The sequence below is a fragment of the Macrotis lagotis genome, chromosome X, assembly GCF_037893015.1.
Source record: "Macrotis lagotis isolate mMagLag1 chromosome X, bilby.v1.9.chrom.fasta, whole genome shotgun sequence".
In the NCBI taxonomy this organism is placed as follows: domain Eukaryota; kingdom Metazoa; phylum Chordata; class Mammalia; order Peramelemorphia; family Peramelidae; genus Macrotis; species Macrotis lagotis.
Window position 1 is genome coordinate 224,707,668 of NC_133666.1, and position 16,437 is coordinate 224,724,104.

Sequence of the window (16,437 nt, forward strand, 5' to 3'; positions counted from 1 at the left end):
CTTGGTTTCTCTAGTGCTCTGCATACATTATATGTTTGATAAAGGCTTCCTGTTTGAATGATGATTAAGAACAAACACAGTTAAGAGAAAGGAACTGGAAAAACTATTTCTCCCTGTCTGTCTGTCTGTCTCTCCAGATATATATATGTGTGTGTGTGTGTGTGTGTATATATATATATATGTATATGTATATGTATATGTAAAATGGATGAATGTATGTGTACATATCTATATACATAATACAGTATATACAGTATATACTTACAGTATAGTATATTCATGTATTATATATACAATATATGGGGTATAAATATATAGAGACATATCTATATCTCCATACATACATATATATATGTATAGTATATTATAGGCCACTATATACTATTGTACATATACTATATATTATATATACATGATATAGTGAGCAAGATACTATTCTATGTAATATTTCCAATATATAGATATATATTATTCATGAATGTTAGATATTATGCATCATATACAAAATTTATAATACAATATCATACATGTTTCAAGTACTACCAATTGTATTATAATATATCACATACACTATTCTATAAAAAGTATTTTACCATATTATATAATATAATGTATTATAGCATATTTTATGTAATAAATATAACAAAACTAAAATACAATGGTATAATTAGAATGAAGTATAATTTTATAGTATATATTATGAAATATGTTATACTACATGATATAGTATATTTTAGAATGGTGTGTATAATATATTGTATATCCAAAATGTAGTATATGAAACATGCATGCATATATTACATTATATATAATATTGTATCATATATATTACATTTTATGTATAATAGGTATGGTGTGCACCATTCACATATTATATAGCACACATTTTATAGTATGGTTTGAGATATACAATATATTGGATATGCATTAAATGATATATACTATACATTATATAAAATACTATCGACTCTAATGTATGATATAACACAGGATATGTTATAAACTATACTATATGTATAATATATTCTATTCTAGAAAATATAGCATGAGTACATAATTCCTCTCTATATAAAATGTTGTATGTATTTTATATATATTATATAAACTTTATAGTTTATAGACCTCATATGTGAGATGTGTAATGTGCATATGTCTGTGTATATATGAAATACTTTTTACTATAACATTAACATTCAAATAATATTATAGCTCACCTTCAGCAAAATGCAGAATCTCTCCTTCACCCATAAAGTCTATACCTTCGATAGCTGTTCCACCAACAACACACCATTCCACTGTGACCTGGCCTAAGCTGCCCCCTATCCTTTCAATTGACAGTTGTACCATGGTTTGGGGTTGCTCTTGAACTTCCACATATTGGCCATCCTCTGATGTATTGGGACTGATGCTATAGATTTTGAATACCCCAAAGGCATCACCATTCAACATTATGACAACTGTAGAAGTATTTGGCTGTCCAATAGTTGGCTGGTTTTGGGGGCTGGCTGAGATGTTTATCAGTTCAACCTCCAGAAGGGAAATAGTGAAACTCTCATCCATCTCTGGGAAATCATCAGGAAGGATAGAAACTGTGAGGTTTGCAAATTCATCACCCTCCAACATTATAGCCCACTGCCTTATCACGGGCTCATAATCACTTCCAGCCACAGCCTGTTGGCTAAAAAGGGTGGCTACCCTTGTCATGTTTTTCCGATAGGTCCAGAATTCTGTAATGTTGCCAACAGGGCTAGTCCATGTAGTCATCCAAAAACAATGGGGAATCTCAGAAGAAACTGAAATGGAAAATGTTAAACAGGCTTGTTCTTTAAGGCACAGGGTAGCACACATATGCTGAGGGTCCACAATTGTAGAGACATTCACCCAAGTTCTTCCAAGCTGGTCTGGAACACCTTGAACTGGTGATTCATAAAAGGACAGGACATCTTGACCTTCCTCTACTGCAAGAGCCACAACATCAATATCTGAAGTGCTATAGTAGAGCAGCAACTGGCCAAATCGTCCTCCACTAAAAAATACAATGAAAATTGAGAGCCAGCTTAGTTCATCAGAACATATTTACTTAACATATTTACTTACTCTTGGATTCTATGTGAAAAAGAAAGAAGCATTAAAGAACAACAGGCTATTTTTCACATTTCTCAAACATGTTAAACAATAAAAAAAGGAACTTAGCTAATCTCTAAAAGTTATCATGATGAGAAATTAAGAGATTCAGATTCAAGACATTAACTATATGTCAATCTCCCTATTCTTAAAGGTAAAATAAAGGAATAAGACTTTGATGTCTATTACCTATGTGATCTTGGGTAAGTGATTTAATTTTCTAAGGCCTTAGTTTTCTCATTTTAGGAAAAGGAAGGGATGGGTTTCTAAGTTGTATTCCAATTCTGAATCTATAATTTTGTGATTTAAACCATTCTTGTCCTTTTTATTAGAAATGGATGTTGGGAATTGGTTTTTCAGAAAGATTTATTATTTAATGTTCATAAGAGACATCATACAAGTCACTGAAATTGCTTCTCAAATTTATTTTTTTTTACTACATTACAATGAAAACACAAGAAAAGTAATGTGAGTAAATTTTGAGGAAGGAATGGCTTTTTTTTCCACTTTGGCTTCTGATCACAAGTACTTGGATAGATCATATTCTCAATTCTAAAGCATTTCAGGAGCAGCTTGGAATTTTACCAAATAATGGAGAGAAAATATAAAGTTTATAAATCATGAACCATTTAGGGCTTTAATTTAGAAATAAGCAACCATTTCTTTCCCCAGGTGTGTTCACTAGAAGGAAAAGTTCATTTGGTTCAATGACATGAAAAAACTTCCAAACAATTAAATCTATTCAATCTATCAATGGGCTCATGCTATGTTCCTTCTCCCTGGAGGTCTCCAAGGAGACCACCTATTGACTACATGGTTTTAAATTCTGTGACTGTGAGAAATTATTGACTAAAGGTTTTTTAAATTATACATAAATTAATAAATAAAATTATACCTAAATAAGCAATCAGTGTATTGTATTTCATGAAGAAAAGGTGTGATAGGACTTTCATGTTAATAGTACTAAATTTAATCACTACACAGTAGTACCTTGTAAAATATTTTTGAAATCACAATAACTAAAACTAAGTCATTCCAACTATTCAAGAAATTCCCACCAAAATCAGAATGTTTGTTCTACAAACCTTCTCCGGACAGTTATGTTGACACAAGAACTTTTCTCCAGAGGCTCTTGAACATGGTAAATGGACTGAGAAAAGGCTACTGTACCATAAGGATTATCATTGGCAGGTATAATAATTTTTGCCACTTGGTCTAACCCAATTGTACCACCATCAGAGGCATGAATTAGTTGCACTTGAATAATCTAAGAAAGAGTGAAAATTTTTCTTAATAATATCCAAGTTCTGAAATCAGAGTAAGAATGATAATAGAAATACTTCAAAATAATCTAGTCCTGATACACTTGGTTCAAAAAATAATGTTCTGTGAAACACATGAAAATCCTAGCATGAAACTTAAAAGTAAATTAATCATTCTCCCCCCAACACCTTGATTACAAACATAATCAATAATGGAGAGTTAGGTGGTACAGATGGGTCTGGAGTCAGGATGACGTGGATTCAAATCTGACCTTTGACACTCATTAGCTGTGCAACTCTGGTCAAGTCATTTAATCTGTCAGCCTCTATTTTCTCAACTGTACAGTGAGGATCATATCTCACAGTGCTTAGTACTTAGCATACAGCAGGTTTAGAATAAGTGCTTACTCCCTCTTTTTCACTCCTCCTTTGGGTCTTGCCAAAGATGAATACAGAGAAGATTCCTAGAAAATGTTTATTGATTGACTGACTGATCATTGACTGAAAGGTTAAAGTAACTTGCTTTTGGACAAGTCATGGACTTTCTTATATGGAAAAATATCTACTCAAATATATTATTTAAATAGAAATAAAGTCTATTCATTTTCTACAATAGTTAAAGCATATTTTTATTTCTTGTCATATAAACTCTAACTTATTTTTATAATAAGACAAAAATAGAAGCTTTTTAACAACTAAAAGTTTTCTAACAAAATAACATTACATGTTTAATACTTCTGAAGTTGAGGTACATGAGTTTAAAAAAAAATTATATCTATCGACTAATCCCCAAAGTACAAGAATTTTTTACTGGTATATAGAAAAACAATTCACACTTGAAAGAAATTCTGTGGGCTGTCCACCCTGACACCTACTGATGATAGCACCAATATTCTGTCACTCTAAATTCATAAAAGAAAAATAATATTTAGAAACATATTTCTAAGTCATAGGCTCAGATTTTAATGCTACTTGTGTTTGATTAAAAAAAGTTTTATTCTCATCTAGCATATAATTAAAATTAATTTATATTCACAGTAAGTCTAAACTTTTATTTCTCAGCATGTGCCTCTTCATCATAAAGAAATCAAGATTGGGAAGGTGCTTAATATGGGTTACAATCTTTCCTCAATTTAAACTGATTGGCTCCCATTAAAGCCAAAAGGAAGGAAAAATTCAATCAAATTAAAATGAAATATGACATAAATGGAATAGAAAGAAAAACAGCATGGTTCAGATATTTTACAAGCTTAAATATAATAACCAAATCCATATATGCTTTATGGATATGAATATACAAATTAGTAAATTGCTGATTACACTATACAATTCTTATGGAGCTATGTTTTATTTTTTTTAATGAAGCTTAGACTTCATATTCTATTATTGTATTTAAAATATCCTTTTGTAAAATGATAATCCCTTATTCAATATAACAGCACCAGTTTTCCTACACATGTGCTCTAAGAATCATAAGACAAGATAACAGAAGTTGATTTACAGTGTCATTCTAGACTAGCTCTTCCTCTCACCTCTTCAATTTCCGGAACGTCGTCAGCCAGGACCTCTAACAACAAGGTTTGAATGGTTTCCCCAGGGGCAAAGGTCACATTACCTGAGACAACTCGCAGGTCGCCAGTGGCAAGTTCTCCATTAATGGTGGCAACCCATTGAACAGTGACATTGCCGAGTGTCCCAGAATTGCGAATTATTGGCAGGTTTACCTTCACAGAATTGACCTCAGGTTCCTCTACTATAAGTTTAGTAGTCTGAAAAACTGAAGGGCAAAGCACAATTAGTTTCATACACAGTGAAAACAAGTCTGCAATGAATTGTAGGTAGGGAATTGACCATCTTCTGGCCTTTTGGTATTTAGAATTTCTCTGCAACTTATTTAGTGCAGTCTTAACAGCTAAACACTGTACAAAAAAAAAAAATCCTTGGGTTTCTTTTCCTCTTGTGAGTAGAAGATTTTGTAAGCATAAAAAGATGCTAACCTTGCTCACTACTAATGGCAATCAAAGTAGGACTACAGCATACCTTTTCAATAGTAGGCAAACTTTCACAACAAACTCCCTGCAGCTTATTAAGGGCACTAACTGCACTTAAAATATCAATAGAAAAGTGTAAGAATTAGTTCTGTGATTCCAGAAAAATGAAGGGAAATCTGTCATATAAAACATTTCAGCTCATCAGTTTCCATCAGATACAGAGTCCAAAGAGAGAAATAAAGCAATCAAGTTTACCAAATAATCCATAAGGATCATCAGAGGCCTCAATAATGATGATTGCCTCTGTTAATGCCCCAAGTTTGGCTCCGCCAGTCGTTTCATTCAGCAGCTGAACTAGAAAAGATTCTTCCAGCTCAGGGTATATGTCATTAATGATATATATTGGCACAGCTTTACTGGTTTCGCCTTCTAGCAAAACCACATCTGATGAGGCTATACTGTAGTCTTCACCTACCAAGTCAAAGAAAAAGAAGTTAAAAATTTTAAGAAAATTTATGTATTGATATACAAAAATCGTAGTAATAGGATCATAGATCTAGAATTGGAAGGGCCCTTAGAGGTCATCACAGAAAATCTCATCCTTTTACAGATAAGGAAAGTGAAGTGCAGAAAGTTTAATTAGGGTTTCTTAACCTTTATTGTGTCATAATCCTTGGATATCTGGTGAAGCTTATGGAATGCATGTCTACATACATGTATATAGATATATAGATAGATCCATATCTATATCTAACAAAGATATAAATATGGATAGATAAATTAGACAGACAGATAGATAGATAGATAGATAGATGATAGATAGATATAAAAGATTACAGATCCCAGTTTAAAAACCTCTGCTCTAAATCATTTGCCAGGCTCTTATCTCTAACAAGTACATGAGAAATTATTAGAATTTAAGTTTTCCCAACTCCAAATATAGGTCTCTATTATATAAAAAAATAAAAATCTGATTATAATGTGAAGATTATTTGGCCTACTATCTCTCAATATGTTTTATTTTTATACTTCAAATCAAACTAATTCTTACAGTAATATCTTTTAAATTCCTAATAGTAATAATAATTTCTTATAGTATATGTCTAATTTAAAAGAAAATTCTTTATTTACACAATTTTTTCAAAATTAAAAAAATGATAAAGATGTAACTGATAACTTTTTTCTTTTTTTCCTACCAATTCAAAGGACATCTCCAGTGGGGAATAGGGATGGAATTAAGGGAAGAGGTACCCTCTTTCTCTCAAAATTTTCCATTTCAACTTTGGTATAGCTTTAATTACCCTCTTTCTCTCAAAATTTTCCATTTCAACTTTGGTATAGCTTTAGTTACCAATTCAGTCCACTAAAATCAAGCAGAACAACATGAACACTACTTTCATTTGACATCCTTCAAATACTTGAATTCTCAATCTAACAATCTCTGATTTCTTCAACCAGTCTTTATTTCTTTAACATCATAAACTCAAGAGTCTTTATCATCTTAATTATTCTTCTCTGGACAATTTCAATTTCTCAATGTTGACACCCAGAACTGAACATGTACTGAACATGAACATAGACAAGGTCTGTCCAGGGCAGAATGTAACAAATCTAATACCTCCTTCTTCCCATGATATATAAATAAATATACACTGATGATTTAACACACACAGTCTTCCATGCACTAATGGACATACATAATCAGTGATTGATTTCAGACAATTAAACAGAAAAATTTCCAGCAGTGTAATTAATTTCAAACAATCTCTAAGAGAACTTTGCATCAAATGAAGGCATGAACTCTAAACAACTAATATAAGGAAGTAGAAATTAATGGAACTGCTTTTCAAAACTGAAGCAAAAAGAATCCCTACCTGGGACATTTACATATTCCTGTGGATTGGACACAGGGTGTAAAATAAAAAAAAAAACCCTATATTTGAACTTGAACATGGTCTCTAAATATTCATTTATATGAAAATAAGTTATTTAACCCTCTCTAAGTTTCCATTTCCTTATTTGTGAAACTGGAATAAGTAAAACTTGAACTATAGCCCTCATAATACTTTTTAAACTGTAAAGAAGTGTCTGTGTTGCAAAATTATTACTATTATTATTACTATTGTTCTTATATGACATTAGAGACAGCAGCCTTAACTCTGTTAAAATAGTAAAGATCAGCAGGGGAGTAAAGGTGGATTATTCCTAGGAATTTGAGGACCAATTATAGGGAAATTTAGTGTGTATAAAAACAACATATGGCTTAGTAAAATGCTGAGAGGATGGGAGCTAAGGGCTCTTACTTTGATTTTTCCTACCCCTCAGACTCACTTAATGTTTGGTTAGTACAGCTAATTCTTTATCAATGGGTGTCATGTCCATTTCATGATCATTCAGTTTCAGGTAGAAAGACAGATACATAGAAAGAAAGACAGAGGGATGGCTAGATATATATCTTTGCAAGCAACAAAACAAGGTTTTTTCCCAGTCCTTTGACTATACATTAGCAAGAGTCCCATCATTGAAGAAAACAGCTTTAGGCAAAATACTTTTCAAAGATTGCAAGCGTGTTGTTGGGAGAGAGGTAACTAGTTCTGTAAGATTAGATTAGAAATGAAAAACCTGGTCCATATGAATTAAAGAGTTAATATAGACTGTTGTCTGTTTTCATGGTTTCTACCTATAGACTATAAATGAAGAATAAAAAACACAGAAAGCAAGTTGTTGCCAAGCATTAAGCTCTCACAGCTTCTTGTTTTTTCTGTTCTTCAGTAATCATTTACACATAAATCTCTCCTCAAGGTTGACAACAAACCATATTAATAATGTCCTATCTGCCTTAAAATTAGATAAAAATGATTCTGATCAACATATAAATCACTTGTGTTCAAAAATTACTTTTCTAGTAATTCCCACTAATTTTATGAGCATTTATTGTCACAAATATATACAAGATACTTTTTTCAGTGATTGAATGAACAAGAATACATTTTTCATTTTTTTTACTTTTCTAATTATTATATGTATATTTGTGGGGCTGCACTTATTAGAAGCAACTACGAAGTTCTACAGCAGCCCATCACCATCGTTTTAGAATTTATCTTTTCTCACCAGCTATTGCAGTTATTGGCACAGCTTTAAACTTCACAGAAACATCTGCAAAAACTCCTCCTGTTCTCGTCACATTGATAATTGGTCCAACATGATTTTCTGCAATTCTAATAATTGGTGCAGAGAGTTGAAGGGTTCCAAATGCATCATCATTGGCAAGGATAATTAAATGAGCAATAGTGTCTATCTTGGATCCTAGACGTGGAGAATTTGGAACTGGAAAGTAAAGAGAAAACAATAAATGTCCAATACAGCCTCTTTACAGAAGGACTGCATTCCTTATGTGCTAGTAATGACTGGAAATAATTAGTGCAACATCCATGACAAAAATGAAAATCATGTAATACCCTTTCTCAACCCATTCCTGCATCAACCCTCAACTGTGGAGAGCTGAAAGCAGTATCTGTAGCACTGTAAAACACAACATAGCCAAATATTTATTAATCACTTCCTCGTATACAGCATAGTACTAAATATTGGAACACATAAAAAATTTAGTTAAGCCATAGTCCTCTGCCTTCAGTGTAATAGTGGGATGAGAAACCAAAACAGATAGCTGGGCTACATAGTTTTGTTTTAGTTTTTGCTTTTTTTTTGTTTGGGTCTAGGATTTCCAAGGAAAAAAATTACCTCTATTAATACACATCAATATCTGCAATTATTTTTAAAGGAGGGGCCCTTAACCTTTTTCATGTCATGGACCCCTTTGGCAGTTTAGCTTACAGACTCCTCCTAAAAATAATGTTTCAAAATTCAAAAAAATAAAATACTTATGATTATAAAGAAAACCAATTATAAACAAAGTCACAGTCCATTGTTAAGAAACCATGTCATAGTAAGTTGACTAGGGCACTGAAATATTATTTGTATTCCTAAAAATGAGAGAAAGCAATTATATAACAATTTCAAGTTTTCAAAGAATTTTTTTCTCATATCATTTTCCCCTGTGAAATTGCTATTATTGTCCCCAAATTACAGATGAGGAAAGTGAAGCTGACAAAGGTTATGTCACTTGTCCAAGGCCATGCAGTTGATAAGTATCAAATTCAAGATCTGAAACTCTGGTCTTTCTAAATCTAAGGATGGCTGTACCTTATATAAAAAACATTTCACTACAAAATTACATGATAATTTCATTAGACATCTACAAAATAGAATTCTTTGGACTACTAAGTTAGTGAAATTTTACTGTTTTCTGTATTTCTAATGTAGAGTCAGGCTTTCAAGGCCAGAATTAGTCTTCCATCTGTCCCTCAAAAATACTTGCTGAAGTTCTCTCCTTTCTTTAAAAAGCCAAATTCTGGGTCATTTTCCCCAGGGAATTTCTTGACCCCCTTCTCTAGAGATGATCTGCTGGTTGATTTTACTAAGCTGTTTTTTTTTCCTCTGTTTATAAACTCTTTTGTTATATGGAGTGGTTTCATGGGCAATGTAGAGAGAGAGGAATCACATGTAATGCAAAAACTAAAGACATAAAAATAAAATCAAATTTAAAAATAAAAGAAGAAAAAAGCATTAGTGTCAGTTATAATTAGCATATGAGACAAGTTATGTGTATTTTAAATAGAGTAGCAATAACATAGTAGTTTGTTAGGGTCTGTCTGTTGTCTAGCTTCTTATCCATGTTTCATTATTAAGACACTGTCATCCTGCCCTGCTTCTTGGACCAGATATAAATCAATTAGTCTTCCAGCTTGATTTCATTTATGAGCTCTAGTGATTGAATAGTGTTGGGGGGGAGGGGGAGAGGGGAGAAAGCAAGGAGACTGACATGTCCTTGCATCCCATCTTCTCCTGAACTCTTTATGTTGTTATGGACCAGTATTACATAACTCAGCGATTAAATTATTCTCTGGTTGTCACAGAGATAATAGTTTAGAGGGCTTTTGCTTTCTCTCCAGCTAAACATCCCCCCTAGGAAGCAGGGATTATGTCTTACACTTGTAGCATGAGTATACTGGCACATTTCCCATAGAACAGTACATGTGCTCTGTTCTTTCAGAGTACATGCTCTTGGCCCATTGCTAAGAGACAGCCACCCTCAGCAATCCCTGACTGATCCATTTGTCCCAATAATTGGGGAACGACATCAAAGACACTTGGCCACATAGTCTGGAGAAATTTCCCCCATCAGGCTATAAAAGCTACAAAAGGGTCTCTCTTTTTTGTTCTCTTTTAAGCAAGTTCAAGCTAGCAGAATTCTAAAAAGAGAAAGATGAAGTATTTCTTTTAGTCTTAGAGCATAAACTTTTGAACATAATCCATTAAAAAGCTGGGGTCTATGTATATTACCAGTTTTATGAAAATTTTCTATTCTCCTTTCAAGATTTTTTAGAACTTCATCCAAAAACCAGTTCAAGGAGGAATTGAGGGAAAACCGGGAAGATTTGTATGAAATGAAACCTAGTAAAATGGACAGAACCAGAAAAGTAGATACAAAGATAAAAAATGAAAAAAAAATCCATCACAAATACACATAATTTCTGAGTAACTAAAGTCATTGATAATCCAGAGAACAGATAATGAAAAAAATGCCTTCTTCTGACAAAGTGTGAGACTAAAACAGTAATACCAGATGCACTCATTAAATTTGCTGTTTTTATTTAATTGGATTTTTATGTATTAAATGGCAGGCTTAATCTGAAGAGGCATGGGGAAGAGAAAGTTTTTCCAAAAAAAGATGGCAGTAATATAAAAACCAAAGGCATCAACAGAGGGTTATCCACAATGGATAAGTAAAGCAAAAATCTATACTTACTTGGCCGATCCTGTACTCTTTCTATTAATGTAACATTGATCAGTTCAATAAATACAGATTCTGATCTTTCTGGTTCATCATCATCCAAAATAGGAATAATAACTGTTGCCTCACTCATGTTAGCTCTAAAAGTAGCAAACCCAGAAATAGGTATATAGTCTCTTCCTCGAGTTGCTCTGGCTAAATTAGGTGGAAAAAAAGGTGGTTTTTCTGCATCATCCATTGTTTCATATGCAACTATGACTGTTCCTATAAGGCCTTTTAATCGGATTACTTTGAGAGTAACATTCTGACTTGCTTCTTCAACTTTAATTGGTCTATTTTCCTCAGAAAAGATGAATATTCCATATGGGTCATCACTGGCCAAAACTGTTAATGTAGCATTTGTATAGACTCCCAGGCAGCCACTGGAAACATTTATGATTAAAATAGAAAATGTTTTATCCAACTCAGGAATTTCATCAGGCAGTATTTCCACAGTTACATTGGCGTTCATCTGCCCTATCTCAAAAGTGACATTGCCAGAAGTGAAGGCAAGGTCTCCAGATACATCAGAGGGAATATTCCAATGCAAAGTTACTTGAGACAAAGCTCCTTGGCTTCTCACGACCTGAAGAATATGAAAAAAACAACCCTCATATCAAAAGATATCTCATAAAATGAGTTACAAAATACAAGTCTAAGAATGATGAAAGGTTTTACTAATACCAACGTAATGACAAGAGAATAGCAAACTTGAGCTTTCAAATCAAATGCTCAATTGTATTATAAATAAATACACTAAATATGGTTAACTCATATTATATTCTTAATTATAATTTGACATTTCTTGTTTATTATTAGTTTATTTTATTCTAAATTTAACAAATACACAAACAAAACATTTCTATGATAAAAATAAAGATTATATATGAAATAGTGACTCCATATTACATATATCTTGCTTTTAAAAAATATTTAATTGAGTCATGTTACTTTTAAAGTTTCCTCTTTCCTTCTAAACCTCTTTCTGTTCTGTTTTGTGCATTTTTAAAAAACTGCTTCAATGACCTTCTGAGGTAATCATACTTTTCATTTAATTTAGAGTTCTACTTCATTTTGAACAATAAACAGTTATGCAAAGTTAGCTTAAAAAATTCTATAAATCAAATCATGTCACCTGCCTTCAATTATAAAGTTATGAATATATTTCCCAAGAAACTGAGAAATAGTAAACCTCTTAAGAATGAAATATTTTCTGTCACCCATTAAAAAAACAAAATTGGTTTCATCAAATTAATGTTATTATTCAATAGAATACCCAAAACCAATAGAATACCCAAATATTTTATTTAAGCTTAATTTATTGAAGCGTTAACTAACACTACATTGCCTTTGATAAGCTATATATAGATATAAAAATATGCTTCTATTATTTAGAATTATACTAATATAAAATTATATACTTAAATTATATATAAAAATAATACATAGTATTTATACAGTACTGAAAGATTTATTGAACATTTTTTCCATTGAGAGGATACTATAAAGCCTATTTTACAGATAAGGAACCTGCTACATGGGCAGATTTACATGGAATAGCATAGTAAATAACATAGTAAATGTCAAAGCCAAATTTGCATCTTCTGAAATATCATGCTTCCTTCTAGGTCAACTTTGGGTACTTGTTCCTTAAAGTTTAGTCTATGATTTTATCTGTCCTTTCCTCTGCTATGTACTACAATAGATTATTTATTATGAGTGGTTTCTCCTAATCAGCTCTCTCTCTCTCTCTCTCTCTCTCTCTCTCTCTATATATATATATATATATATATATATATATATATATATATGTATGTATGTATATATATATAAATATATATGTGTATATATCAGCTAAGAAGATAAGGCAATAATTTCAGCTCTTTGTGTGTGTCAAATATTAACAGTAGGGCTTCATTAACACTGTCTAAAGCTATATGTATTTGCAGAAATAGCAAGACTCTCCTTTGTATTCATTCTAAGAAGAAAAACAAACACCAAAGCTCAAGAGAGATGATTTTTAAATAATTAATTTGGATCTACAACACTACTGTTTTCTAATACCACCATTAATGGAAACAAAATTGAGAATCAAATATTGTCTAAAATTTTACAAAATAAAATGAAATTTACTTGCCTTTAATATAACTGAACTCTGTCCATCTTCGGGTTCAGTTCCACTGACATGTAATGATTCTGGGCTAAACTCAAATACACCATGAGCATCATCTGAAGCCTCAATGGTTATTATAATTTGGGATGCTATTCCTAAACTGGCTGCATGTAACAGTTTTAAAAAAAAAAGAATAAAAAAAAATAATGCTAATTAGCATTTTAGTTATAATGTTGGTATTTTATTTTTATAAAATATTTTAAACTTGTTCCTTATATTATCCTATTTGATCTTCACAACAACCCTTTCAGATTAAATACGTCAAGCATACCCATTTTAAAGATAGAAACCAGAAAGATTAAGCGATTTGCCTAAGGTTACATAGCTAATAGGAGGTGAAAGAACAATTTTTAAAGCTTCATTTTATTCATTCAACTGGTTCTCATTTGCTTGTAAAGAAACACAAACTTGCAATTTTATAATCTTTGTAGCAACATGTTACAAAAAGGAAGATAGAAAGTACATGAAAACAAGAAAAATAAATATATAAAGTTTGAGGGGTTTTGTTACATGAAAGAAAATTTTCCTCAGCAGAGAGAATGTGGAAAATGTCAAGATACAATGACTATACTGAGAAGATGTCAAATGGACTTAAATTCTAAAACTACATCATCCCTAATTTTTTCCAATCCAAAAGAAGCACTTTCATTTTTCATTTTCATAATAATTATATCCTACTACACTAACATTATTATAATACTACATATATATATATATTTTTTTTAACTTTCACATTTTCAAATACTTCATGCCAAAATCGCTACTTCCTAAAAAGAAAAACTGTACTTGATTTCTCAGTGGAAAAATATGACATAAAAGAACTGCAGAAAATTGAAACTATTAAGAAAAAACATGTTATTAGAATATACTCCATTGTGTGAAAAAGGGTGCTGGGTTGAACGGAGTCAACAAAGATGGTATATAAAAACCCTACATTTAGAAAAATGAATTTCTAAGGAATAGAAAGTTTTCTGTTTAAAAGAAGAGGCAGAATTGAAGATGGATAGAAATATTTTAAATAAAAATCAGCAACAGTAAGCATTTATTAAGTTCTTAGTATATAACAGACACTATGCTAAGAGTCTAGAAAGAAAGCAGAAGTGCTATTTTGAAATAGTTTCAATTTTCAAAATTTATTGAATAAGAACAATGGTAAACAGTAATAAATTCTCTCGATTGGGATTCCTTTTAATTTATTTCTCTCATTCATATTGACTATCAATGAAAAACAATATTTCTCAAAATAGAGAAATTATAACAGAGCCCTTAAATTATAAAACATGTTATTATTTTTATTTGTCTTTTCAAGGTATTAAGACCATACAAATTATGCAGAATTTTTATGATTGAAACTTCATTCTAAAGGCTATATTTCTCATTCCGAATCATTTACAAATGCAAAATTGAATTCTGAAAATAAGAAAGAAAGAAATTGTGGCAAAGGTAACCATTTGTTTTGAGTCAATTAAAGAAAGACTCAGATTTCAGAACCATAGTATTAAGAGGCAAAAATCTTATATAGAAAACTATAGTAATATAGGGGAGAGGATAGACTAAGATGCTTACCACGCTTGTGGATAGTTGAAAGGAAGAACTCCTCGTCCCCATCACCACTACCACTCCCATCAATCCTAAAGAGCTCAGCAACTTCAAGAAGAGAGGCACAGAATTGTGCAATTCACATATACACATTTATAGAACAAAGAAGAGATGGAAAGCATTTACTCCAAATTTAGTCAAGAGAAGAAGATAGCATCATTCATGAAAACCCCCAAACTTTTTATTGAAAAAATGGTTTTATTACAAAAGAAGAATGGAATACATCATTTATAATACAATAACAAAGGGTTGGCAGGTAGGGGCAGGGGAAGTTGTAACACGAATTTGGAATTAGGTATGGATGCCATGGCCAATTCTGCAAACCTTCATAATTTAACAAAATAATTTTCTTATTTATAGCAGGATACAGAAGTCATGTCCTGTCGCAAATTAATTCTTTTCAGAGACTACTTTGTTAGAATAACCCAGTTATGGGTAAGGAAAGACACAATTTTTTTTACTTTCACAGGTTCCATATTTTACATATCAGAAATCTGGTCTCATATAGACCAGTATAAAATGGAGTATGAGTTAGACCTAGAAGGTCCACAGCAGAAGGACTGGGGTTATCCAATTATCTCTTCCACATCACAAAATTCCCCATCACAGCTTCAATATATCGTGGGTAGGCATAAAAAATTAAATGGGAATTTGGGGGGAGAGTTTTGCAGAACCTGAAGATGACACACAAAGTTCAGCAGATAACAAAGATGAAGTTTAGAAGCTGAGAACTACATTAAAAATAGATATATGTTGTATTGTATCAACCCAAATTTTACAACTGTAAATACTCCATAAAAGAAAAAGGGAAAATTCAGAATTCTACTCTAGTATGAAGGAAGGTCCCCCCAAAAATTAACATAGATTCTGAAGACTGAGGAGGTGTCCCATCTCTATGATACAGAAGGGATAACTGTACTTTCTACTAGCTTAAACTCAACATTACCTTGTACAGTGCATAGGTAATGTACATACATACAGTGTCTACAGTGCATACAAAGCACTAGGATCCACAAAATTCCCCAGCTTTTCCATTTCTGCCTTAGCAACCCTCCTAAGCAAACTTAGCAACCTTGCTAGTGAGGTGGCCCCTCTCGAAACCCCTTCCTTCCATTGGGTGCATGCCTCCCAGGAACCTCCAGTTGAGGAGACATCTCTTCCAGACACTTGTCTCCACTTCTGACTCTGCACTCTTCCACTTGGCTCCCTACTTTTCATCTCCCTTTTATGTGTTATCTTCCCCATGTCAGAATCTAAATACCAACCCTAAGTCTCAGATGTTCTTCTTTCTTCTATTTGTACTCTTAGCACTTAGCAGAATGCCTCATAAACCGAAAGCACATCACAAATGCTTTATTTAATCCAATCTGACCAAGGACAGGCATGGCATGAAAG

At 32.1% G+C, this 16,437-nt stretch overlaps 1 protein-coding gene across 4 annotated transcripts in view; it reads right to left on the reverse strand.

Annotated features, from left to right (window-relative positions):
* The window catches only part of LOC141502675 (adhesion G-protein coupled receptor V1-like), a 456,940-nt gene that overhangs the window by 300,058 nt on the left and 140,445 nt on the right, over positions 1-16,437 (reverse strand). For 3 of the 4 annotated variants that reach the window (XM_074207517.1, XM_074207514.1, XM_074207515.1), the window contains 8 exons: positions 15,010-15,090; positions 13,408-13,547; positions 11,247-11,856; positions 8,489-8,704; positions 5,633-5,848; positions 4,919-5,163; positions 3,210-3,391; positions 1,215-2,026 (listed from right to left, as the gene is read on the reverse strand). In XM_074207517.1, the coding sequence (XP_074063618.1) occupies positions 1,215-2,026; positions 3,210-3,391; positions 4,919-5,163; positions 5,633-5,848; positions 8,489-8,704; positions 11,247-11,856; positions 13,408-13,547; positions 15,010-15,090 (2,502 nt within the window). The remainder of the gene's footprint in view (positions 1-1,214; positions 2,027-3,209; positions 3,392-4,918; positions 5,164-5,632; positions 5,849-8,488; positions 8,705-11,246; positions 11,857-13,407; positions 13,548-15,009; positions 15,091-16,437) is intronic. The other variant, XM_074207518.1, reaches the window with a different exon arrangement.